Source organism: Micrasema longulum, unplaced genomic scaffold (genome assembly GCF_059751315.1).
Source record: "Micrasema longulum isolate JH-2025_06_02 unplaced genomic scaffold, ASM5975131v1 h1tg000745l, whole genome shotgun sequence".
In the NCBI taxonomy this organism is placed as follows: domain Eukaryota; kingdom Metazoa; phylum Arthropoda; class Insecta; order Trichoptera; family Brachycentridae; genus Micrasema; species Micrasema longulum.
The window spans coordinates 83,647-109,427 of NW_028277939.1; the positions used below are offsets into that span (position 1 = coordinate 83,647).

The 25,781-nt window shown below is 33.5% G+C and overlaps 1 protein-coding gene across 1 annotated transcript in view; it reads left to right on the forward strand.

Moving 5' to 3' along the window:
* The first annotated feature begins 3,380 nt into the window (after nt 1-3,380).
* The window catches only part of LOC148279219 (uncharacterized), a 77,409-nt gene continuing 55,008 nt past the window's right edge, over nt 3,381-25,781 (forward strand). The window contains exon 1 of the mRNA XM_088230263.1: nt 3,381-5,563. Coding sequence (XP_088086389.1) covers nt 4,690-5,563 — 874 coding nt within the window. The 5' untranslated portion in view covers nt 3,381-4,689. The remainder of the gene's footprint in view (nt 5,564-25,781) is intronic.

Here is a 25,781-nt window from a genome sequence, read left to right on the forward strand (position 1 = left end):
GAGTCATTAAGATTTTGTCAAGAGAGATATCATTAGACATGTACAGAGTTGTAAAAAATCACTTAAATCATTTGTTATAATATAACTTATATAATTATGTGTCTGACTATGACATATCCACACAGTAACAGTTAAAGTTATTGTAAAGTTCATTATTATGAGAAAAAAAAAACCGCACGTAAATCGTTAAGTCGTTTGGTAGAAGATTAGTGACATATAAATAAACATGATGTACGAGTATATAACCAAGCAATAAAAGGTATCAATGATAACAGGACACAATATGACGAACACTTTTCAAGTGGTTCGGAAGGCCTGTTGACGAACGACAACAGGCTGCGAAGGGGGAGGCCTGGCGAGTTTTTCCTTGTTTTCTCGACATACTCGTAAGAGCGAATTCGGAGAAACTCCTGAAATAGGCTACAGCGAAAACTTCGCTCTTGACGCTGACATATTTATTTATTTACGGTTCCATGAACCTTTTACATAATAACAACAAAACCAGTAAGAAAAAAAATACAAAAACATAGCATAATATTAAAAAATAACAACATTGAAAAAAGTGTACAATAGTAAAAAGTATTTAAAAAAAAAAAATCTGTAATAAATATAAATATTTACCCGCATAAAAAAATGTGAATTAAAGAAAATAACAGTTTTTAAAAAAAGAAAAGAAAAAAAGTGCTTTTAAAGGAAAGTTTAAAAAGCTAGATCACCGTACATATAAATACTATTACAAAACAAAAATAAATTTTAAAAACACAAGAGTAAAGAGTATAAAAAACACTAAAGTAAAGAACTAATCATTCTTTGAATATTCAATTTTTAATTCTTTTTCAAAACACAGGACTTGATCATCAGCGGCGTGGTATAAAATACATGTAAATCATCGCTGTTTTGATTTGCAAGTCGCAGCATGCAAAAAATTGGTGAATTAAATTAATAATTAGTACCATAATGATGAATGTAAAACAAAAAATAGCATAACACCTTTAACCTAGCCGGAATCGGTCTATGGGGGATTCGAATCCCCCATAGACCGATTTTAATTCGATAACTCAAGTCATATTTAAGCTATCTGCCATATACTTTTTGTAATCGTGAAATCAATAGAAAGAAGCATTTACCTGTTTTTATTTTTAAATTTTTAAATAGTTGTTTTTTTTAATATTAAAATAAAAAAAACGTAAATAATACAAAGGTCAATTTTACTTTATGTATGTAAGCGTTCGGCAAACTAACAAAAAATAATAAAATACACGAATGAGAAAAATATGTGTACGCAACAACACGAATAAATTATTGCACGGTCATAAACACTTTTAACGTTTTATTCTCCTGACGCCATTTACAAGTAGGCGCTGGGGTCGTTTGGTACCCCGTTTGGATCATGTGTAATTTTTGGATGCTTAGTGAGGAAAGGTTAAATTTATTTTTTTTAAAACTAAATTAAGGAGTTTATTATTTTTTGAGTAAACGAATAAATAACGATCTTTTGTAAGTATTAAACCGTGTACATTATAAGCAATATAAAAATAATGCATCTCCTATGTACGAGTACATATTTTAAAATATATAATACTATGAAGCTGATTAACATTTTAAAGGAAGGAATATGGAAATAGAGACATTTACAGGGCTTATAATCTATTATTGACTAGTTTAGGTGGCCGGTTTACACATCGCGTAACATTCATCATTATGCCAGTGCTTAAACATTTATATTTCTGCAATTCTTCCATCCGCTAATTTATGTGAAGAGAACTGAAAACTTAATTGATGTGGGTGATATTTATCTGAAAAATCACTTCTCCTACGTACTAAAGCATGAAAATAATTTTCAGGTTTTTATACTATATTTTGGACCAGTTGGTTTAACAAAAACCAAAAATATTGTTCACTGTTGATTTTTCATAAAAAAACATAAATATTTATGGTTAACTAGCTTTTACCCGCGGCTAGTATGAGGGAGATATTAGTTCAACAATGTTTAAGTATGTCCAAATGCTTGCAGACTGGCTAGATTTCCTCCCTCCCTAGGGAGGAACTCCCTAGTTATTCATATTTAAATTTATTTCGACATAGAGGGAATATGGAAGTCTAGGCATTTACAGGGCTTATGACCTGTCATTGGCTGGTTTAAGTGGCCACTTTACACACTGTGTAACATTCACCATTCTGTCCATGTTTCAACATCCACATTTCCTCAACTCTTCCATCTGTTGACTTTTGTGAAGTAAAAGAGCTGAAACCTTTATCACGTAGGTGAGGTTCATCCGGCTGAACCAAATCACCTACTAGGCAACGCCTGAAAACAATTTTCCAATTTTTTTACTTCTTTTTTTACCAGGTAGTTATTCAACAATGTTTGAGTATGTCCAAACGCTTGCAGACTGGCTGGATTTCCTCCCTAGGGAATTATTCGTATTTAAAAAAAAAAATAACAGAGAGGGAATACATTTTTGAGAAGGGAATATGGAAGTCAAGGCATTTACAGTGCTTATGACCTGTCATTGGCTAGTTTAAGTGGCCACTTGACACACTGTGTAACATTCACCATTCTGCCCATAAGTCAACAGATGGAAGAGTTGAGGAACTGTGGAAATAAATTTAAATGTTGAAATAAATTTAAATATGAGATATTAGTTAGTTGATAGATTTTGATATTTTCAGGATAAAAAGAAGCCTGTATCTACTGCTGGTTCTTCAACTATTTTTATGCAAGAAAAAACGATCCGTTAGTCTATAGCAACGTAGCATTGTTATTTTGTATAAATCGTAGTTCATTTTTTCACTAAGCATTTTCCTGAAAGAGTAATATTTCTTTTGTTATAAAAAGTACTTTCATACACTTGTTAACTTTTCGGCCATCTATATACAAAAAATCACGTTATTCGGTAGCTCTGTTGCAACGTGATGTAAACACAACAAGCAGACATTGAATTTACTTTACCCGTTGAAATATAAGCCCACGAATAACCGCTCCACCATAACCTGTTTTACCTGATAATTTAGACATTTTTTTTTTAAATTCAAAAACTTACAAATCAGTAAAAAAATTCTTTTAATGCGATAAAATTTTACATATGTCACCATAATAGATTATTATTTTTTATTTTCATCAATGATAAATGATGTATGTTATTTTTCCTATTACAATCAACTTTCCAAAAAAGAGACTAGCTCTTGTGCTGAGAGTGACATATTTAATTTAAAGTTATGTAATTTCGAGTATAAATGAGAAAAAAAAAATGTACGCAATAAAAAGATAAACAGTATTATTCGTATGTAAATTTTCCCAAATAAAATAAAGTAAACATTGTCGCTTTCTCATCTATAACCAGTCTGATAAAAGTATGTGTTGATTCATATTTAGTTCGATACTTACTGTTCTCTAGAGCGATCACGACACGTATTGATATTGCATTTTCTCCCGATAAGTACAGGTTTTTAATACAACGCGCCTTCGGAGGCGACTCGCGTCTTTTAACTCTCCCATCCCAAAATCTGAACGTGAGAGATCGTTCAAGCTGTTTCACGAATTGTCCAGTCGGCCTTGCGCGAGATCACGCCGCCTTCCTCAGCCGGCGCGGAGTTAGTAGGCTTCGATGCTTCGCGGAGAAAGGCTTCGCATCAGCTGACTCACAACGGAAAACAAACATTCACCGTCAAACCACTCGCAAACTGTGACAGAAAACGTCGAAAAACTGCGAAAAAGTCCTGTGAAATTTGAAGGTGTTTAGACATTCGAAAGTTCTGTGAAAAAAAAACAGTTTAAATCCAAAAATTATTATGGTTTTTAAATGTTGTCCCTAAAATTGTAAACAAACTGGTTAATTATTACTAACAATATTTCAAATTAACCATCCAGCCAGTTTCGATAGTGGATGACGATTTTTGACAACACCAAAAGAAGTAAGAAAACTATAAAAAAGTGAAATTAACGGATGGACTTTCAACGTGTTTGACCAATCGAAAGTTGTGTAAAAATACTTATCTCCGATCTCGTGGCTTTTAATTTTTAATGTCCGGAAATTGAAATTCATTTGCCTAATTAAAAAGTTTTCATTACTTTAATTTAATAAGCTGTCTGATGGTATTACATAATAAAAGTCAATCTGTTCCCAGTGCGGCAAATTTTAATAAAAACAGTTTCAGACTTACTATATTTGAGTGACATCTCACAGTGACCCTAAAAATATTTACATTGTATTTATTCACAAGAAAAAATAATGTGTTCCTTTGACGCATACCATTATTTTATTTTTTTAATTTAACATTTAAATGTTCGGTAAAATGAAGTGGTTTGAATCAAAAATTTACAATTAAACAAAGTTCATAGGAATTAGTAAAATTAAAATGAAATTTTTTAATAATCAATAAAAATTCCATAAAAACAGTTTAAAATACCTTTAAAAATAAATAGGGCAATGTCTTAATGAATTCATTTGCAATTTTATTTAACAAAAAATTAATTTCGATTTCAATCATGAAATTATAAAAATATATTTTTAAACCCACTTTTAAGTATAAAACATTTTTATTTGATAATATAAAAATGTGTTTTTAATGAAAAAAAAGGTTAGTTTATTGTGTGTACAAAAAAAAGATTTACCAACTAAAACCCATTAATTACAAAGCTTTTCTTAAAATAAATGACACTTGTGTTAAAATATCGTGATTAAAAAAATGACATTGTTCGCGAATTGTTTCAAAAGCAATATTAAATTAAAAACAAACGGAATAAAATTTCGCTCGATTATGTTTTTATGCGCGGTTGTGTTTTTGTTATTTGGTAATTGTCCGGTTTCCGGTGAAGACAGAATCGTTTTTAGAGACGATGACGCGTCAGAACGGAAAGAAAGTGAAATTCTTAATAGAGAACGGGTAGATATGGAGCCGAGGTATTACGAAGATAAAAGGTTGGAAAATAACCGATGGACGCTTGTTAGCAAAACGCCTCTTATACCGATCAATGGAAATGGTTTTAACAACAAAAGAGTGCAGTATTATGAAAACCTCCGCCCAAATCAAAGTGGATTCAACGCAAACAGAAAAAAATATCACATAACATCCATCAAAAAGCCCATCGATGGCGGCTTCGGTGAAAATGATGGACCGTTTATCGTCAAGTTAAAGCCGGACGTTGTAAATGTCAATGCTAATAAATTAGGAGTTATCAATAAACGTCCAACAAATGATAAAATTAATTTCAACCATTTTGACGATGGAAAAATTAAAATAGACAGACTAACTATAAAATTCAACGATTCAAATAAAACTATCAACCGACCTTTAGACGCAAATGCCTCTAGTGGTGTGACAGTATTAAGACCTATAGGTAATATATATATAACGAATTTGACAGTGGGTAGTGCGGAAAGTGTTAAATTTAGACCGCTGAGTTTTTACGTGGATGATGCCAAAAAGGGCGATCAGGAAACGGAAGGGAGCAAGGTCGATGCGGACCGGAAACAACCGGGGAAGCGGAAACCGAATCCGGATGTGGGGCAGTTCTACGACGATGTGCCGCTGAAATCAAAATTTTTCGAGGATCTCGGATGTAAGTATTAGTTTCGTATGATTTTTTACGTGTTATTTCCAAATTATCTCAGACAAAAAAATATGGACAGATAACTCTTCACAATGTTGCGCTTCTGTAAAAATCCGATGCCGAAAAATATTAAGGACGAAATATTGTAATGTATTGTATTGATAATTTATTAATTTACAGTTTACCGATATTATGTTTAATTTGATATTGGAACATTAATATTTCATTATATATGTACTTGTTAAGGATTAAATAAATATGCGTGGTCAGTAAATTAAATTATGGCACATGTAACAATACTAATTTCGGTAAAATTTAAAAAAACACACGCGTGAAGAATACAACCATGTTTGTTTTGACTAAATGTTTGGAGACAAGGGTTGGAATTAACCCTCTAAGAAGTTATAAAGACATAACAAATTACAACAGAGATAAATAACATTTTATTTTAAAATTTGAAATGGATGTCAAGGCATTTACAAGGCTTTTAACCTCCTTTAGTTGGATTAAGGGGCCATTTTACACGTTGTGTAAGTACTTATCTTGGGTAACTATATTTCTTTAATCTTTTGAATGGTTTATTTTTGACACTTTTCTATAAAATATGAGATTGCGGATGAGATTCAGCTTGCAAAATTATTTCACCTACTTACCGGGCAACGCCTGAAAAAGAAATAAATTTTTATGATGATGAAGGTTTTACCGCAATCTCCCTCTCTTCAATCCGTGCCTCATGTCTGTGGATGGTGATTACGCCTGACTCCAGGCGCGGCTCGTCTGTGGACAGTTTCCCTCCATCTGGAACGGTCTTGTGCTCTTCTAAAGGCATTCGTCAGTGATGATTCTGATAATTTAGTAAATATGCCGCTCCATATTGTCAGTTGACGTCTACGCGACCTTGTCTTTTTGACACTTTCCAGGAGGATAGTTTTCTCCAAATTATCAGAGTTCCCCTGGAAATATGTTCAAATAACTACAGGATTCTATTCTCGCACGTATATGTTGGTCTTTCTCCTATGTCCAGTTCCTGGAGTATAGATATATCAGTACGTCTGGCCGTCCACGGAATCCGTAGCATTCGCCGCCAACGCCATATTTCGAAAGCTTCGATTTTTTTCTTTTCAGATTCCCTCAGTGTCCAACACTCCACGCCGTACACGAACACTGATAAAACCAAGGCTTTCACCAGTCTCCTTTTGGTGTTAATTGTTATAGTGCTATTCTTCCAAATCTTCACCAGCCGACTCATAGCACTTTTAACAAAACCTATACATCACCGTATTTCACCTTCACACCTACCACCATCGCTGATGAGAGAACCTAGATAAATGAAATCGTCGACTCTTTCTAAGTTGCGCAGTAAGGATAATGGCGCTACTTTATTAGCTCGATCAATGATCATAAGCTTCGTTTTGCTCATATTCATTGAGAGTCCCAGGTCTGAACTGGTGATTTTTGAGACTCTTATATATAATAATAATAAGTATCCATTCTTGCCTCCATCATTATTTCTAGCAGGAACGCTTTATTACAGCACCGTCGAATCTCATTGTTAAAATTTTCTCGGGAAATATTTCTATAAGCTGATTTCTGGAAGTATATAATATAATCCAAACATACTGAAAGAGATCAGTTTGTATGTTCCCAAATAATTATATTCTAGAACGAGATCTCATGCACTGTTTTACGCACCCAGAAGCCGTGCAAATGCAAGTCAGACTTCATCCATCACTAGGGCAATTCGCTCGCCGAATTTGGATAATATGGACATATTTTTCTGTGCATATCGGCAGTTTAGCAGCTATCTGCTTTTTCATTCATCAACTTACTTCTACCTTAGATTTACAGTCTGCATACTTAATGGGTTAAACAAACCGAAAAGTAATGCCGACTACAGTTGTCATATAAATAAAAAAAGAATATGTGAAAATACGTATTTTAAAAAATCAAACTATACATAAACATGACATAATTGTACTCCTTTTTACTTTAATACTTGGACGCATTGTTAAACGTTTTAAAAAAAAAACTCAATTTTGGACGTCGTTATTTCGAAACCGTGTAAACTGAGGTTCTACCGTATTCGCGAAAAATTAAAGGTGAGTGTATTAAAATTTCCCTGATTTCCAAATAGGCTAACTCATCGATAGTAGTGGGTTTCCCCATCTCATCGTCATGACAAAACATGGTGTGTGTAGAAAAACCGATACGTCCATATTGCATTACGTAAGTTGAAGCAAACTTAATTATGGAGTTATTTTTGGTATCCGCATAACACAGTATCCGCCATGTTGTCTGCGTCAGTGGACAGGATGTTAAGTATGTTGAAAAGAGGTAAAAATGACTGATTACGTATCCCTGGGGCGCAATGCCGTGTATTGGGACTGATGTGGTATTCATAATCCATAAAAAAATCATATTTTCTTATGTTCTATTTCGAGTGTGAAAAAACTTCCTCGAGTGGTAACCCGGGGTAAGGAAATGATAGCCTGATTATTGCTTATTGATCTAGTTAGATTATATATCTTTCTCTCAAATGATCATTTTTTATATTTATTTATTTATTTATTTCATTTTATTTGGGATTTTTACAGCTATTACATAAACAAAATAATTAAAAAAATCTTAACAATACTAAAGCCAATTAAAAAAATCCACTGTAAATATAATGAAACATAATATATAAGAAAAGAAGTTTAGTAATTTTATTTGTGTGACGTTTGTATTCATGTGTATGTGAATGTGTATGCGTGAATGAATGAGGGAGAGGATACATGTGCGTGTGGGAATGAAAGAGGGAGAGGGTGCGTTTGTATGGGTGCGTAAGTATGAAAATAATATATTTGCTTAAAACTTGTAAATTGTATTAAAAATGGTACAATAAAGAGCTTAGTAAAAAGTTAGAAACCTTTTTGTTAAAATTCAAATGACGAAATGATATAAATCGTTTTTTTTTTTTTTTTTTTTTAAGTATGTTAAATTTCAAAACCGTATTCTGAAGAAAAAAAAAGCATTTTATTTTTTAAATTTAACTGATACACATCGAATGAATAATGTGCGACGAGTCCTATACAATACAGTAGGTAATCACAAAATGCAGTAAATACGAAATAATGACAACAATAAAATAAGGATTGACAATACGCGAACGTTGATTCAAAACGAACACACAAATGCATATTATATGCACCTACATAATATATAAATAAGAATAACATATAAGTTTAATAGAAATGATTCGGATTATAAAAATCAGGTGTCACAAACAGTTGGCCCGCAGTACGGGGATACATAATTATATTAAAAGATCTTCTCACTATAAAACTTATATATGTTCAGGGATAGAGAGCAACGGAGAGGAGGATGCGGACAAAGACAATTTATTACCTATGGCAGTTTTGATAAATTTAATATTTTTGGTAAATATATCTATTTCGTTAAATTTCCTGTTATACGTATCCATAATACGGTTAATCGTAGCGTTTTTTGACGAATTTGTTCTGCATTTAGGTATGTGGAAAAGTTGTGTATAACGCGTTTGTCTCTGTGGTACCTTAAGATGAATGCGGTTAACCAATTCGGGGGAATCTATTTTATCAGATATTATGTTGGTGAGTAACACTATATCAGCTGTGGTTCGTCTATCAGCGAGAGTTTGGATATTATGAAAAACGCACGCTTGGCGATAATCTGGAAAATTGAGATGTAATCTACGGTTTAAATTTTTTATAAACATTTTTTGAATTCTTTCAATTTTGCAGGAATGAATTTTATAATAAGGAGACCAGACAGGTGAAGAAAATTCTAGTAAACTACGAACATAAGAAAAATATAATTTTTTAAGAGTATCGGTATTTTGAAACGGTTTGCCTATGCGTAGTATAAATCCTAGTGTTCTAAAAGATTTTTCGGTAATACCATTGATGTGACGATTAAAAGTTAATTTTTCATCTAAGAGGATACCTAAATCACGGACTGTTGCGACAGATTTAATATTTGTATTATTTAATTTGTAATTAAAATCGATGGCACGGGTCTTTCTTTTGAATGTTATTTTTAAGCATTTTCAGGGTTAAGCGATAGTTTATTATTTAAACAATAAACCGACAGTCTAGTGAGGTCCTCCTGCATTTTATGACAGTCATTAGTATTTTCAATATTTAAGTATACCTTCATGTCGTCTGCATACATAATGTATTTAGAGTTATTAAAACAATCGCCTATATCATGAACATATACATTGAATAAAAGGGGTCCTAAATGGCTACCTTGAGGGACACCAGATGGAAGCAAGGAAAAGTCAGAAGAGTGCCCGCCAACGACGACTGCCTGACTCCTTTTACTGATGTAAGAACCAAGCCAACATAAGAGATCTCTATTAATTCCGATTGCTCAGAATATCGATATTTTGTCGTTTTTGGAGATCCTAATGGACAAAATTTTCAATTAAAATATATTTATTATAATATTTCTAAATATTTTTTTTCTAATATGTTAAGTTGACCGCTTTTAATACTTGGGAATTCACATAACTGAGGATAGAAACATCCACAGAGAGCTCGCAACTCGCCGAAGAATTGCTGAAGCAACGTAAAACATGATGCGCGTTGTCTGCAACTCTAGTCTATACTCGGTCTCTTGGCCAGTACTCCTATATGGGTGCAAAACTTGGCACCTTACCGAAGCTCAAAACACAAAACTTCTGAGTTTTGAGAGTAAATGCTCGAGAAGAATATAAGGTATAACGTTGTTCGATTTTATAACTAACATTGAATTCCGAGAACGGACGCAGCAGCCTCTTATAACGAGCGTCTCGAGGATGCGGGGGTGGACTTGGCTCAAACACGTGCTGCGCATGCTTCAGGAGAACCTAAACCCAAGTTGCCTCTTCTGTAAACCTGCGGGCTAGCGCCGTCCTGGAAGGCCGTCAAATATAGTTTATACTTAAATACATAAGTTTAAGGAAGAGATAGGAAACTAATGTTCGTTCAGACATAACAGACGGCCTACGTACTGTTATAGTTAAGACATTTGATGTCGTTTTTTTCTCCTTTTTTCCATGTGTATTTATTAAAATATTTACAAAAACTGTTGAAAACTAAAAAACGTAAAAATAAAAATGCACCCTCGTGAACACTTACTCCCACACTAATACACATAAACACACATCTACACTTACTCATACAAATACACATAAACACATCCTTCTGTTATAACACAATTTAATAATATGTATGATTTTTATTTAGAAACTTTGTTGGTCTGTTTTTAAACTATATATTTTTAAAAAAGGTTATTTTATCACTGTCAACTGTTTGTTTCTTTAAAATAAATAAATTAATTAATTAATATATAAATAGATAAGTTTAAAGAAGAAATAGGAAAATAATGTATGTTCAAACGTAACAGACGTCCTCCGTGGTATTATAGTTAAGACATTTGACTCACATATGAAGGTTTTAAGTACAATTCTCGTGAGAACACAAAAATGTGATTTTGTTCAAGCTTGAGCTTTTTTAAACAACTTTTGTGACCGTATCTCGTAATATCACTTTTATAAAAGTGTTTTCTACGGCTGCAAGAGCGTTGAAATATCACTCCTGGCCTCTTGAAATACCTCTGACAATGGATAGAAAATGGTTACACAGTGGAACTGCATAGACAGTATATAACTTTGCAAAGAAAGAACTATGGGTGACAATTTCGTTCTATCGGACGGAAATATAATACGGTAGTCTAATCTTCTCGGAGTCTTACTTAATTCTGACCTTTTTCTCTTTGCTCAAATTATTAGAACGATAAGTTCATGCTTTTAAAAGCTGTAACAAATTAAATGCATACACAAAAATTTTCCGATCGATGCCACCCGTCAATTAATAAATGCGTTTGTAATGTCTAGAGTTGATTATTGTAATGGTATCTATGCAGATCTACCAATAAATAAAATGACTCGCCTACAGTCTGAATTAAATGGTGCTGTGACACTTATTTTCGGAATCTCTAAGAACTTCGTGAATTACACTGGCTACGTTTTCCACAGAGGGTCGAATACAAACTCTGTTGGCTTATGTATAAGTCACTGCATAACTTTGCTATCTAAAGGAAATATGCATTCCAGATGAATTGGCTGGGTGGAAGGGTGTGAAAGTGAAGTGTGAAAGAGAATGTTTCGGAAAAAACTTAAAACCCACTTGTTCTTTAAATCGTTTAAATAAATCCGTATCATGTGGTAACAAAATAAATTGTTTTAATTCAATTACAAATTTAAAAACTTCAATTAAATTTATTTATGGATAAAATCCGGACGTCAAGCGCCTCTGAGGTACTGTAGTACGAAACTAGCGCTATATAAGTTATTAATTATAATAAATAGTAAAAAATCTTCCACCTCGCGTAATATTAGTCCAAATTTCTCCTCACAGCGAACATCACGTTAACGCACACAATATTACTGCAGATAATGTGTCCGAATGAACAGCAAACAGCCGTTTCCTATAAACTACACACCTACTGGTTGTATTAGTACCAGCGCTAGCTGCTCGTACATATTGTAGTATGTCGCTCTCACTAAAGTAGGACACTTTCCTTGGCTCGGGCTGGGAGACATCAATGCGCGGAGCACGAAACCTGACTACGAACGATTAAACGTACATACTATTATTTACTTGCGTATAATAGACATGATCTGGCGCCTCACAAACTGTTGACTTTTTTCAATAACTTACCTTAAATGTACGAATCAATAATTATCATCATCATCATGCCCCTTCTCGCACCCAGTGGTGTATAGGACACTGCACCGGCGCACCTATGCAACGTATTTTACCAACAAAGTAACGTAATCAGTCTTACGCTTAAAATAAGCATTTCGCGTTAACTCTGCTTTGAAAATAATGACGCTTTATATTTGTCTTGAATAGGGTGATTATGGGAACATAATGAATCAAAATTTTCTTTTGGACTTTTGGAATTTTTTGACAGATTCTATTGAAGATGCACAGACCCTGTCGTCATCAGAATTGGTAAAATTGGATTGAGAATGACAGATAAAAAAGGGAGAAATCGAACGCTGTTTGGTCAGCCTAATGCCTTTTAGGCATTGTACCCTGATTACAGTAGGAATTAGAATTTTGTGGACTGTATGGAAATTGTTACTCACTTAAAAGTTCATCCGGTTGTTTTTATATGAAGCACTTCACTATTGCTGTAGCACGGATACCGGTATCGGGTAGATCATGATGAATTAAATAATTTAGGCTGTTTATATAACAGTAATTTATTTTATGCAAAAAATACTGACGCAGGATATGATAAGGATTTGTGAGAGAGGCAACTTTTCACATGTGACTTGCCCACAGGACGGTAGAAGAACAATCATTTGAAATAGGAAGGATTTGGGTAGGAAGGGGATATTTAGATTCTTTTATAAGTTGCCAGTAAATAAAATGTCAATTCAGTATTCAACAAACGCAGTACCAACTAGGTAATTTAACACGGGGTTTGTTTCTCAGCTCGATTTCCTTTTTGGTTTTTTACCTGAATTGAGACCGTCGAGTCAAAACCACATGTCCATGGTTCCGGTTCGATTTCAAACAAATTAAATTGGCAAAAGCCTGTGACATTAAGTACGTTCGACGATATTGATAATACATTTTGCCTACAAGAGACATCAATGCTTAAGACAGGAAACCCATATTGCTTTCTTATTATTTACCCAAATATTTAAAACTTTGGGAGCTATTTTCAATGACTTGTAAATAACTCACTATTAGAAAAAACAAATTTCATAACAGATAGGAGCTAGATTACATCATGTTTTGCTGCTACAGAGCGCACGGACGGTATAAAGCCTAGCTCTTATTTACACTATTTAAAAATTGAATTTTGGTTTTTCTGATTTTCTGATTTTCTTAAAAATCATTTACAAATAAGAGCTGGATTACAACATATCCTGCAGCTTCAGAGAGCATAGACGGTTGGAATTCTACACCCTGTTTATGAATTTTGAGTTTCATATAATTTTATAGGTTATGACAATAATTCAAATAAAAAAACATACATAAGCAAAGCAGTAAGTCAGTCAAGTGTTCATAATGTAAGTAAACAATAAAGAACTAAACAAATAAAGCACTTTTTTTCCCATATACGTATACAATGTGATAAATACAAAATTAAACTAATGTAAACATGGTTAAATGGCAGACTTATTGCTACAAACAATAATTTTAAAAGATAAAAAAAAGTACACAAATGAATAAAAAAGTTAAGAAAACACAAACAGCTAAAACATTATATAAGGTTATGGTGTCTATTGCTAATATTTATTCATTCTTAATTTATTTAATTGCATCATCCTCATAATTATTTTATTAAGGCTTTTTAGGCTGTGCCCCTGTAAAGACATAATTATTTTTAAAAAACATAAAAAGAAAATTAAAATGATTGATAATTGTACACGACACAATATAAAAATTAAAAAAATAAACTAAAAGATAAATATGTTTTTGTTTTGTACACCATTTTGTGAAAAGGACCTAAAATATATTGTTATGGTAATTGTTACAATCAAAATAGTGTAAAGTTTTCGCAAACCAAGTTTGTAAAATTTCCATTGAAAATAAACGTAAAAATTGCATTTTTCAATAAAAAATAGATAAGCCACATCAATAAATAATAAGTTTCATATTTTCGTTTAGTATCACCTTAATAAACGATATTTAAATTATTAAAACAATTACAAATATTAATATTTATTTATTTATCTACTTATTTATTCATTTATTTATTTATTGATTGATTGATTTATTTATTTATTTATTCATTTGTTGATTTATTGATTGATTGATTTATTTATTTATTCATTTATTGATTTATTTATTGATTTATTAATTAATTTATTCATTTATTTATTAATTTATTTATTCATTTATTTATTTATTGATCAAGTAACGATGGTACATCAATTGCGCCATTCAGTAAATTTAACATAAATATGGAGTCAATGTTATTTCTTCGTTTTTCTAGACTTGAGATTTTGAACATTGACTCCATTTCTCCGTAAGTGTAGTCTCCCTCCTCGAGGCCAATCATCCCCGCTACTTTTGCACACAAACGATGTTGCACCGATTTAATATGATTGCACTATATTCTATTAATTTAATGATATTATTATTTTATGTTTGTAACTTAATAGGCATGATTTTTATTATATTAGTTGTATAAGTTTTTAATGTTGTTTCATTTATTTGGATTGTTATTTCAAATACTGTATTAATATTGAAGTATTCTAAGTTATTTATTTTAATTTACTTTATTTTTTGTGATAAGTAATTATTATGGCTTAACATGGGCACAGCCTAAAAAACCATATGTTAGGGAATATGTGTAAAAATGTCATTTGAAATAATATGTAAATAAAAACGCGCGCCTGCGTACTGGCGAACGTATTGGCCAGCATGTAGAGCAGCCAGTTATGTTATAATAAATTGAAATAAAGAATATACTTGGACTAATATTATTGTTGAGTCTTCAAAGTATTTTGGAAATAATTTAACAATTTGAATTGCGCCTTTTTAACGCCTTGTTGAAAATTTTAAAATAAGAAAAGTTTGTTTTTAAATTCTTTCGAATTGTCAAATTTCTCGCTACAGAAAGTGAAAGCAGCCAAACCACAACGTGTTAGTAACCTTTTCACGCCGCATGTTCTATTTTATATTCTAATAAGTAATCGTTATTCTACAAATAAATTTTTAATAGGTTTTTATTTTGGGTAAATCTTTTAATTAACAAATTATACGTACATATATTGACATATTACGACAGAGATGAAGAACATTTAAGAAAAGGTAATATAAAAGTCTAGGCATCTACAGGGCTTATGACCTGTCAATGGCTGGTTTAAGTGGCCACTTTACACACTGTGTAACATTCACCATTCTGCCTATATTTGAACATCTATATTCCTTCAATTCTTTCACCTGTTGATGTTTGTGAAGTTAAAGAGCTGCCTAGACTTTTATATTACCTTTTCTTAAATGTTCTTCATCTCTGTTGTAATATGTTAATATAAACAGCTCCCCAGGGAGTTGAATCCAGTCCTTGTCTACAAAAATTTGGACAAACTCAAAATATTGTACATATATTGAATACATATAAATATTCTGGGTCTTACGAAATGTTATTAAATATTTTTATATCACCACTTACCGACTTTTCTTTGTCTACAGGTTCAGGACACCAATTTAACCATCATGCAAAACCCACTTCCCCATAGTTGTTGGACAAAAACATAAAACTAACAAAAACCACAAAAATATCAAATCAGTGCATGTTTGTCCTAATCAGTGCATGTGCCTATATAAATGCATGTCGTGTTGGTTTTATATTTGTGTGCAACAACTATGGTGAAAGTGTATAGTGGGTTTTGCATGTTGGTTTAATTTTTGTCCTGATGAAAAGACCGGCAGGTCTTGAAATCGGTAGATACAGAAAAGTCGGTAACTGGTTATATATAAATATTTAATTACATTTAGTAAAATTTTTGACCACAAAGTTAATGCTTTAAATATTGAAAATATTCTGGGAAGACCCTAAGTAAGAACTTATAAACCTGGTATAAAGTAACGTCTAGATATAGTATTAGAAAAAATATGAAAATATCATCCTTATAACAGTGAAAGAATAAGGATAGTTTTTCATTGTTTTTCTACTACTATGCCTAGGCGTAAATTTGTACCAGGTTTATAAGTTAGACCCGGAAAAATGTTTTTCAGGCGTTTCCTGGTATGTGAAATAATTGACTCAGATTAATCTCACCCACATCAATAATGGTTTTAGCTCTTAATCTTTACAAAAATCAACTGATAGAAGTATTTCAGAAAAACGGATATTCAAACATAGGCGGAATGTTACACAGTGTGTAAAGTGGCCACCTAAACCAGCAAGTGGCAGGTATTATAATTTACTTTCCGCTCCTAATGGCGCATTCAGCACTGCATTGGTACACCAATCGCAGCGTATCTTGATCATTTTTGTTACATGAAGGTAATATGAGCAGTCTTACGCATCAGGTGCCAGTTCAGGGAACTATGAAACATTCTAGTGTAAAAACACATTTTTAAATCAATATTTCATGTCGAGAATTGAACCCGAAACCTCTTGCATGGTAGACAAACGCGCTTAACATTACTGCGAGGTCATTAGCCTTATAAGTACCAAGACTCAAGACTCAAGAGACACACAACTTGGAATTCTTTGGGATAGATGTTCCGGCTTTACGTAGATCTTCTCGCCACTAAAACAGTGTGGAATGAAGATGGATTGGCATGGTTTAGCTCGAAGTATTTTTGGTTTATTGTGTTTATGAATATATTGTATTGCATTACTTTATTGCGCTTGTTTGTCTTTGCCACATAGTTTTATTTTCTTTTTGTTCAGTTTCTTGTACGTATGTTTCTTCAGATAAGTGTTGATGGCTTAGGCTATATAAAAAATAAATAAATATTGCCTCAAAAATATTTTGCCTCGCTTTTGCAATAAATTTTTAACACTTCTTCATTTCAAATCATTCAGTTAGCTTATCTTCATATTAACAAATAATTACGCAACGTCGTACCGCAAACAAAATGATAGGGCAGATGAGCCAGCCATGGCTGCCACGGTCAAAAAAGTGAAGCCAAACTTTGGCGAAGTCCCAATATGCCGTGTAAGGTGATCCCTTTCAAAGAACAAATCCAATGAGTGGAAAAATATACAAAGAAGAACTGCCAATAAGTGGATCAAGTAACTTTTAAGAATCACAGACGATGCCAAAACATTTTGAAAGGATGAAACGCCCACTTACAAACTAACTCAGGCTTTCTCGAGGAATGAATGCATGAGGGAATATCTGCATTGCTTTGGGCTACGAGCCGATAGTTGCTGCCCGTGTGATGGCATCACTGAGCACACTGTGGAACATCTTCTAGTATACTGTCCGATGTTCGATAGGCCGAGATGGGAGCTTGAATGCAAACTAAACACTTGGATAGCCGCGACAAATAACCTAGCTGAGCTTTTGACCTGTAATGATACACGAAGAGAGACTGTTCGATTAATTACTGGGACGATCAAGCAAGCAGTTATTTAATGGTAGTATTTAGTTATTTTTGTTTTGTGTGTCAATTTTTAAAGTGTTATTTCACAATAGCTGCCCAAATTTGGATCCCATGTTCAAGCATAAACGAGATGCTCGTTTTCGAGGCCACAGTCTCAGACTGGAGAAAACTAGATTCAATCTAAATTCACGAAAGCATTTCCTGAGCAATAAGGTTTTTTTTATTTTTCAAAAATATATTTAGACTTCTGTATTCAGTAGCCTTACGTGTCATGAACAAGGCTAAGGTACTCGGAAAAAAATGTTTTTGTTTGTCTTCGAAATAGGATGTTCGATCGCTGATTTTGGTTTATTACCTTTATGAGTCCAATCACCATTGTCGCAAAGTTCAAAAACAATGGCGCGTGATAACTAATTTTAACTACAGTGTGGATATATATACAGGACATTCCATATTTTCTGCATTCTGCGTCAAGATTATGGCGTTGTAAACTGAAAAATGGGCTTTGAAATAACAGATGTTCGATATTCTGTGAAAAAACATCATCCCATTACCGCGCTTTTTCTACAGGTAAAATAACTCAAATGTTTTTCCCAGCGCTGGCTGATGCAGCAAACTTCCGTCATCATCACCAAAGTACTTTCGAAACGACCCAAATTTCTACCGGACACGGAGCTATGAGAAGTTACCTATATAGGTTTAAATTAAGGAGTGATGACTATTGTCCATGCGACGAGCAATAAGGTTATCGATGGTTGGAATAAGCTGCCACAAGAGCTGATCTCAATGTGTAGTCTCAATGGTTCAAAAATCGACTAGATTTTTTCGGAAAAGTTAAAGTGCGCCAACAACTAACTTTCATAAAAATATATTTAAGCCTATCAGCTTAAAACTGCTAGCTTAAAATTAATATAATAATAATAATATTTTCACAATTCTGATTTTGCTTTTATTTTTAGTGTTGTTATCTTCGGTGAAAGAAAGTTAAGTCTACTTTATACAACTTCAAGACAAACATCTTCAATAAAACCTTGCATAAAACAAAAGTAAGGAACAAATAACATGCAACTATAAAAACAAAAAAGAGCTTACCGCAAAATAAAAAAAAAAAATTGGTACAAAAAAAAAATTTAAAGATATTTTATTATAACTCAGGAACGAGAGTGTTAAGCCAGTGTTTCTTAAAAGTTTTATCAAGGCCGTGAACCAAATGGATGTTCAACTTTGATGAATAATTATTCAAATCTAAATGTGTTGTAACAGAGAGGAAATAAAACATTTTTGAGAAGGGAATATGGAAGTATAGGTATTTACAGTGCTTTCAACCTGTCATTGGATGGTTTAAGTGGTTACTGTGTAAGATTCACTATGTAAGATTCACTGTTCTGCCTATTTTTAAACATCTATATTTTTTCAACTCTTTCACCTGTCGACTTTTGTGAAGTAAAAAAGCTGAAAGCTTTATCATGTGGGTGAGATGCATCCTGATGAACCATTTTACCTAATAGGCAATGCCTCGGCCTCGGCCTCGTAGTGTAGTGGTCAGCGCATTTGCCTGCCGTGCAAGAGGTCTCGGGTTCGATTCCCGACATGGTTGATTTAAAACTCTATATACTGTACAACATTTACCATTCTGCCTATGCATAAACATTCATATTTTCTTGACTCTAATTTAGATCTAAATAACGATCTTGGGAGGAAATCTAGCCTGTCAACAAACATTTGAACATGCACGAAACATTGTTGGTCAAATTAACTTATGTAAAGAAGAAGTATACAAATTAAAAAATAATTTTCGGGCGTCGCTTAGTAGGTAAAATAGTTCAGTCGGTAGAATCTCTCTCTTTTTCTTTCTTTTCCATATCCGCTCCTAAGTGGAACATGTGAACACCGCCAGTTGCCTCCGGGAGACCCATCGCCAGCCAGCACCTTCGCCTTTTCCCACATCAATTCAGCGCTCGTTAGTTCCACCATAAATAAAGTCAAAATATTGTCATCGACGGCCTACCAGGACGGCGAGAGCCCGCAGGTTTAAAGAAGAGGCAACTTCGTTTTAGGTTCTCCCGAGGCATGCGCAGCACGTGTTCGAGCCAGGACCACCGCCACATCCTCAAGGCGCTCGTTGTAGGAGGCTGCTGCGTCCGTTCTCGGACTGCAATGTTAGTTATAAAATCGAACCACCTAATATTCTTCTCAAGCACTTACTCTCAAAACTCAAAAGTTTGGTGTTTTGAGCTTTGGTAAGGTGCCAAGATTCGCACCCATATAGAAGTAGTGGCATTATACAAGAGACCGAGTATAGACTAGAGTTGCTCCAGCAATTCCTAGGCGGGTTGCGAGCTCTCTGTGCTTCCATCCTCAGTTATGTGAACTCCCAAGTATTTAAAGCTGTCAACTTTCTCAATTATCTGTCTATTATTATAGAGAGGCTGATCAGGGTCAAGACAGGATTTGTTGAACAAGATCTTAGTCTTTTCGGTATTAATATTATGACTTGGACGAGCAGAATTTTCTTGCAGTTTGTCAACAATTTTCCTTATAAAAATTCATCTCACCCACATGATAAATGTTTCAGTTCTTTTACTTCAGGAAAGTTAACAGATGGAATAATTGAGAAAATGTAGATGTTTAAACATAAATGGTGAATTTTACACAGTGTGTAAAATGGGCACTTAAACCAGCCAATGACAGAGTTTTAGCCTTGTAAACGCCTAGACTTCTATATTCACTTCTCATAAATGTTTGACTTCTCTGTTGCAACGAATTTAGAAATAGCACATTTTAAATTAATATTTCGCGTCAACTATGTCGGAATTCAAACCCAAGATTTCTGGCATCGTAAGCAAACGCGCTGATCATTAGATCACGTGACGGATAAAGAATTAATTAAATTGACCTTAACCGGAAAGGAAGTGTTTCGAATAGTTAATGAGTATTGTGTTTCGTTGTCTCTTTTGTACAGTAAGGAAGACGAGTGAAAGTTGAATGGGTCACTCGGACTGTAACTCACTTGTCAACTACTCAGACACTACCCACTAGCCACTAGACTAGCAGCAGGGCCGCGATTACGAACGGCTATCTTCATCGGTATATAGTAAATTAATATCGATATTTATATATGAAAATGTGTATATTTGTATAAAAATTCAAAGTATTTTCGTTGGTAACCGGTAATTGAACATGTTTAGAAAAAAAAATTATAAACATGTCATATCTCAATAATACTATGTTGATTCAATTGTTTACCGTTTATTAACTTATATTTGTATTCTAAATTAGTATTTTTCTAACTTCTTCTAATTTTAAGTTTATTTTTATATAACCTATACGAAAAAGTGTACTCCCGTTCTCCACTGCAATATATGTATGTATTATTACGTATCCCCATATATTTCTACTAATAGGTATGTAATTTAAAAAAAAAAAAAAATTCTTTCTCTTCTTAATTCATTTTTTTTGCTCGTTTTTTGAGTAAAATGCATTTTTGTCTTCATATTTAAAAATGCACTTCTGTTCTCTCCACTTTTATACTAATATGTTAAGATGATATTTTGAATATTTTTCATTGTCTTCTAAAAATCATTAATATATTTTTTTGCTACTTCTGTGTAAAAAACATTTATGTCTTTATTTGTATATATGTACGTAAACTATGTTAAAGCCTAAAAGGCGTTTGAATAAATAAATTATATAAAATAAATAAATATCTTTTATTCAGAAAACGTAATTTTACTTTGTAGATAAAATTGAAGATACATTTTTACTTCAATCAGAATACGAACCCAGTTATTCCCAAAGCGGTCAATATCGACCCCCGGGGGTCTACCGCAACCTGCAGGAGAAAAAAATGAGGGTTCACGAGATGTAAATGGAGGTCCAAGAGAGAGTCCGTATTAATGTAATCATTATATGCCTAAATATTAAGATTAGCTTTTACACGTGGATTCACTTACGTGATAGATATAAGGGAGTTAATTTAAATATTGTTTCATTTACAACACAACAGTGAAATAACAACAATGCAATTCGGAGTACCTCAGGGATCAATATTAGGACCATTGTTTTATATAATATACATTAACGACATAATATACAGTGACATTATGAGAAAAAAAACTGCGAACGGCTTATGAATTTTATATGAAAACAAAAATGACATTGAAACGACTACAACCATCAACAATGACGTACAAAAACTATTAGAATGGACAAACAAAAACTTTTTAACACTAAATGCCAAGAAATACAATATAATACATTTCGAAACACAAAAGAAGAACCATAACATGAACATAAAAATAAACAACGAAACTCTCAAAGAACTAGAACATGTAACTTACCTAGGACTCACAATGGACAGACAATTAAAATGGACAAAACACATAGACGGACTCACTAAAGTAATGGCATCACTACAAAGATTATATATTATATTATATTAAAGATTTTATACCGAGAAAGGAAAAAATTATGATGTACGAAGCCTATGTCAATAGTAAATTGATTTACATGATCGCCTTCTGGGGAACTGGTAACAAGACAGACATAACAAGAATACAAAGACAAGAAAATAAAATTCTTAAACTAACATACAACCTACCCTACCTGACCTCTACGACTAAACTGTACAAAAAAACACACTAGTGTGACATAAACTACTTGACTAAAATTGAGACATTAAAAATTGTGCACAAAATAACACTGGGAAACATACAAGACGACGACATAATATTAGCCAAAAATGCTGACATACACAAATATAACACCAGACAACAACAACACTATCATATTGAAAAAGCAAAGACAAACACAGGACAGTAAAAAAAACTACATAATGGACTTAAACACTACAACGACTTACCTTACTACTTGAAAACTTTTACTGGAGACAAATTTAAAATCAATCTGAAAAATCACATGATGACTGAACTAACTAGACTAGACGAGACATAAAATGACTAGAAAATATAAAATTTCTAATGAAACCCTAACGGGTTTTTTAAAATTGTAAATAAATAAAAAACTATATATTTGTATGTATATTTTTTTATTATGAAAATTTATTATGAAATTATTAAAGAATTAAATAGAATTTTTTGAGGCATAATCTTAATTTTGCCACATCATGTATTATTAAATTACTTGTTTGTGTTTATTTTTGTTGATATGCCTTAATTTTTGCTATATACTTTGTAAATTGAGTGCTTTGTAAAAAAATAGGCAAACGTGGTTAAGGCTCTCAGAAGGCATCCGCAGAATAAAGTCAAGCCAATCGTATCGCCTCCGCTTGATGACAGTTGTCACCGGAGTTTGCGTCCGTTCTCTTATTACTTCATTCCGCACAAAGTCAAACCACCACACACCCGATATTCTTCTGAGATACCTATTTTTAAAACTCAGGATTCCACGTGCCATTGATTCAGTGCCACGATTAGCATCCGTAGAGGAGAATAGGTGTTATGCAGGCGTTATATGGGCGGCATTTGATTTTCACTGAGTAAATATCCAATCTCCAGACAGCCTTCATACTGTGGAATGTGGCGCCTGCTATTTCTAGCCGCACTCCCAGTTCTCCTCCCCAGGTGAGGTGCCACGATTCGGCTCAGGTCAGGTTCGTCAGGTTCTCGACGTCCTGGACGTCAACTACTGACTGTTCATCGGCAGTTTATGTCAAAACTTCGGGACGAGAATATGACTTGGGAGGACGTAAAGGGGAGATGGCAGCTGATGGAGATGCATGGAGGCTCTTTGTGGATACCATATGTTCCAACTAGGGAGCGGACATGAAATGATGATGATGATGTATATTGATTTGTGTCAATATTTATAAATGTATTGATTTTATTATATATGTATGACTTAAAACTGAATTTTCTAACTAGTAACATGAACATAAATAATTGTGCTGTAATCAAATGGTGTATTATGTAAATTGTATACATACAAAAATAAATTGAAAAAATATATGACAGGTCACAAGCCCTGTAAATACCTAGACTTCCATATTTCCTTCTCTAAACCGTCGCTGTTGTATTTCGTCAATCTTAACAGATTCCACCGGGGTGAACTCCAATATTTTGCTAGCCACATTTGGACAAACTAGACATATTCTAATAAATTTTCCAATTCAAAAAGTGAAAATATCTAAGTACGAAATTATGCAGAAATAAAACGACCAAGGGCGCCATAAAAAACTTTCGAACGTCTTCCGATACAATTACTGACCCTAAAGTGGGACGGTGTGGGAACTGAACCGAGAAATTTTCCATTTCTTTACCCACTTGACCAAGAACTTGTGAATTAGGTACATTTTATCAATTGCAGAGAAGAAAGTTGGATTGATTTGAATATTTTAATTAATTTATTGTACACGGTTAAGTAAAGCGGAGATATAATTTAATTATCTATATTAACAATATTTTGAGTTTGTCAAAATTTTTGTAGACAAGGACTTGATTCAACTCCCTGGGGAGCTGTGAACATTAACATATTACAACAGAGATGGTCAGATAGACAGATGGTCATAAGCCCTGTAGATGCCTATACTTCTATATTATCTTCTTTATAATGTACTTCATCTCTGTTGTAATAGGTTATCTATATTAGTTTTAAGAATAGGTGTCTCGGAAGAATCTTGGGTATGCGGTGGTTTGACTTTGAGATGAATGAAATAATAAGAGAACGGACGCAGCAAACTCCCGTGACAAGTATCATCGAGCGGAGGTGATACGGTTAGCTGGGCCATATACTGCGGATACTTCCCGACAGCCTTCTTCCATCAGGTTCTCGACGTCCTAGACGTCCAATTCTGACTGTTCTTCGACAGTTTACGTCAGAACTATGGGACGTGAACATGACTTTGGAGGACGCACAGAAGCTGCCAGCCAATAGATATGCATGGATGATATTATCTGTATACGCCCAGAGGGCTTTTACATGACAAGCATAAAATTATTTTTTGTGTTTAAAAGTAATAACGGTCTCATGATTTACCTTAATATTTCAATTTTTGGGACCATTTTATAAATAACTCACTATGAAAAAATGGGAGTCAAGTCGGGGTAGAGTGGATTTCAAACCTCGGAACTCTGATTCGTGAGTGCGCAACACTAGCCACGAGACCACAACCCGATTCAAAGAGACAAATGAGTTTAATAGTAAAACAAGTTAATATCATCAATATTTTGAGTTTGTCCAAACCTCTGTAAACAAGTACTGGATTCAACTCAGGCGTTGCCTAGTATGTAGGTGAAATAAATTATCTACACGAATCTCACCGGCTTAAATAAAGGTTTCAGCTCTTTAACTTAACAAACATTGAAATATAAAAGAATTTTAACAATATAATGTTCAAATATGGTCAGAAAGGTAAATGTAACACAGTATATAAAGTGGCATTTTAAACCAGCCCATGACAAGTCATTAGCCCTGTAGATGCCTAGACTTCCATATTACCTTCTCTATAATCTTATTGATGTAGTTCTGTTAGCAAGCAGCAAGGCTGATTTGCAGCAAATAGTCTCTAGAATATATGATGTATACCTGGAGAGCGAATTGGCGATGAATGAAAGTAAGTTAAAAGTGATGGTATTTGAAAGGGATAGTGAGGATACTGACTGAATAATAAATGTAAACAACGAATGTTTCGAGCAAGTAGAAGAATTTGTGTATCTGGGAAGCATGTTTTCAAGAGATGGAAGAGTAGAAAAAGATGTTGAAAGAAGAGTGAATGCGGGCAACAAAATGAGCGGAGCACTAAGCACAGTAATTTCTAATAAAAATATGTCAATCGAAGCTAAACTGGCAGTGCACAACGGAGTTTTAGTCCCAACACTTATGTATGGAAGTGAAACATGGAACTGTCAGAAGAAAGAATGAAAGCTGAGTGAACGCGGTTGAAATGCGATCTCTTAGACGAATGTGTGGGAAATCAATGTATGACACGGTCACGAATGATGAAATCAGGCGAAAGTGTAAATCTGAGACAAGTATAATTGATAAGATTAAGAAAGGGTCTCTGAGATGGTTTGGTCACGTAGAACGAATGGACGACGAAAGAATGGTAAAACAAGTATATATGGCGAAAATGAACGGCAACGTGAGACGAGGACGACCAAGGAAGACGTGGCATG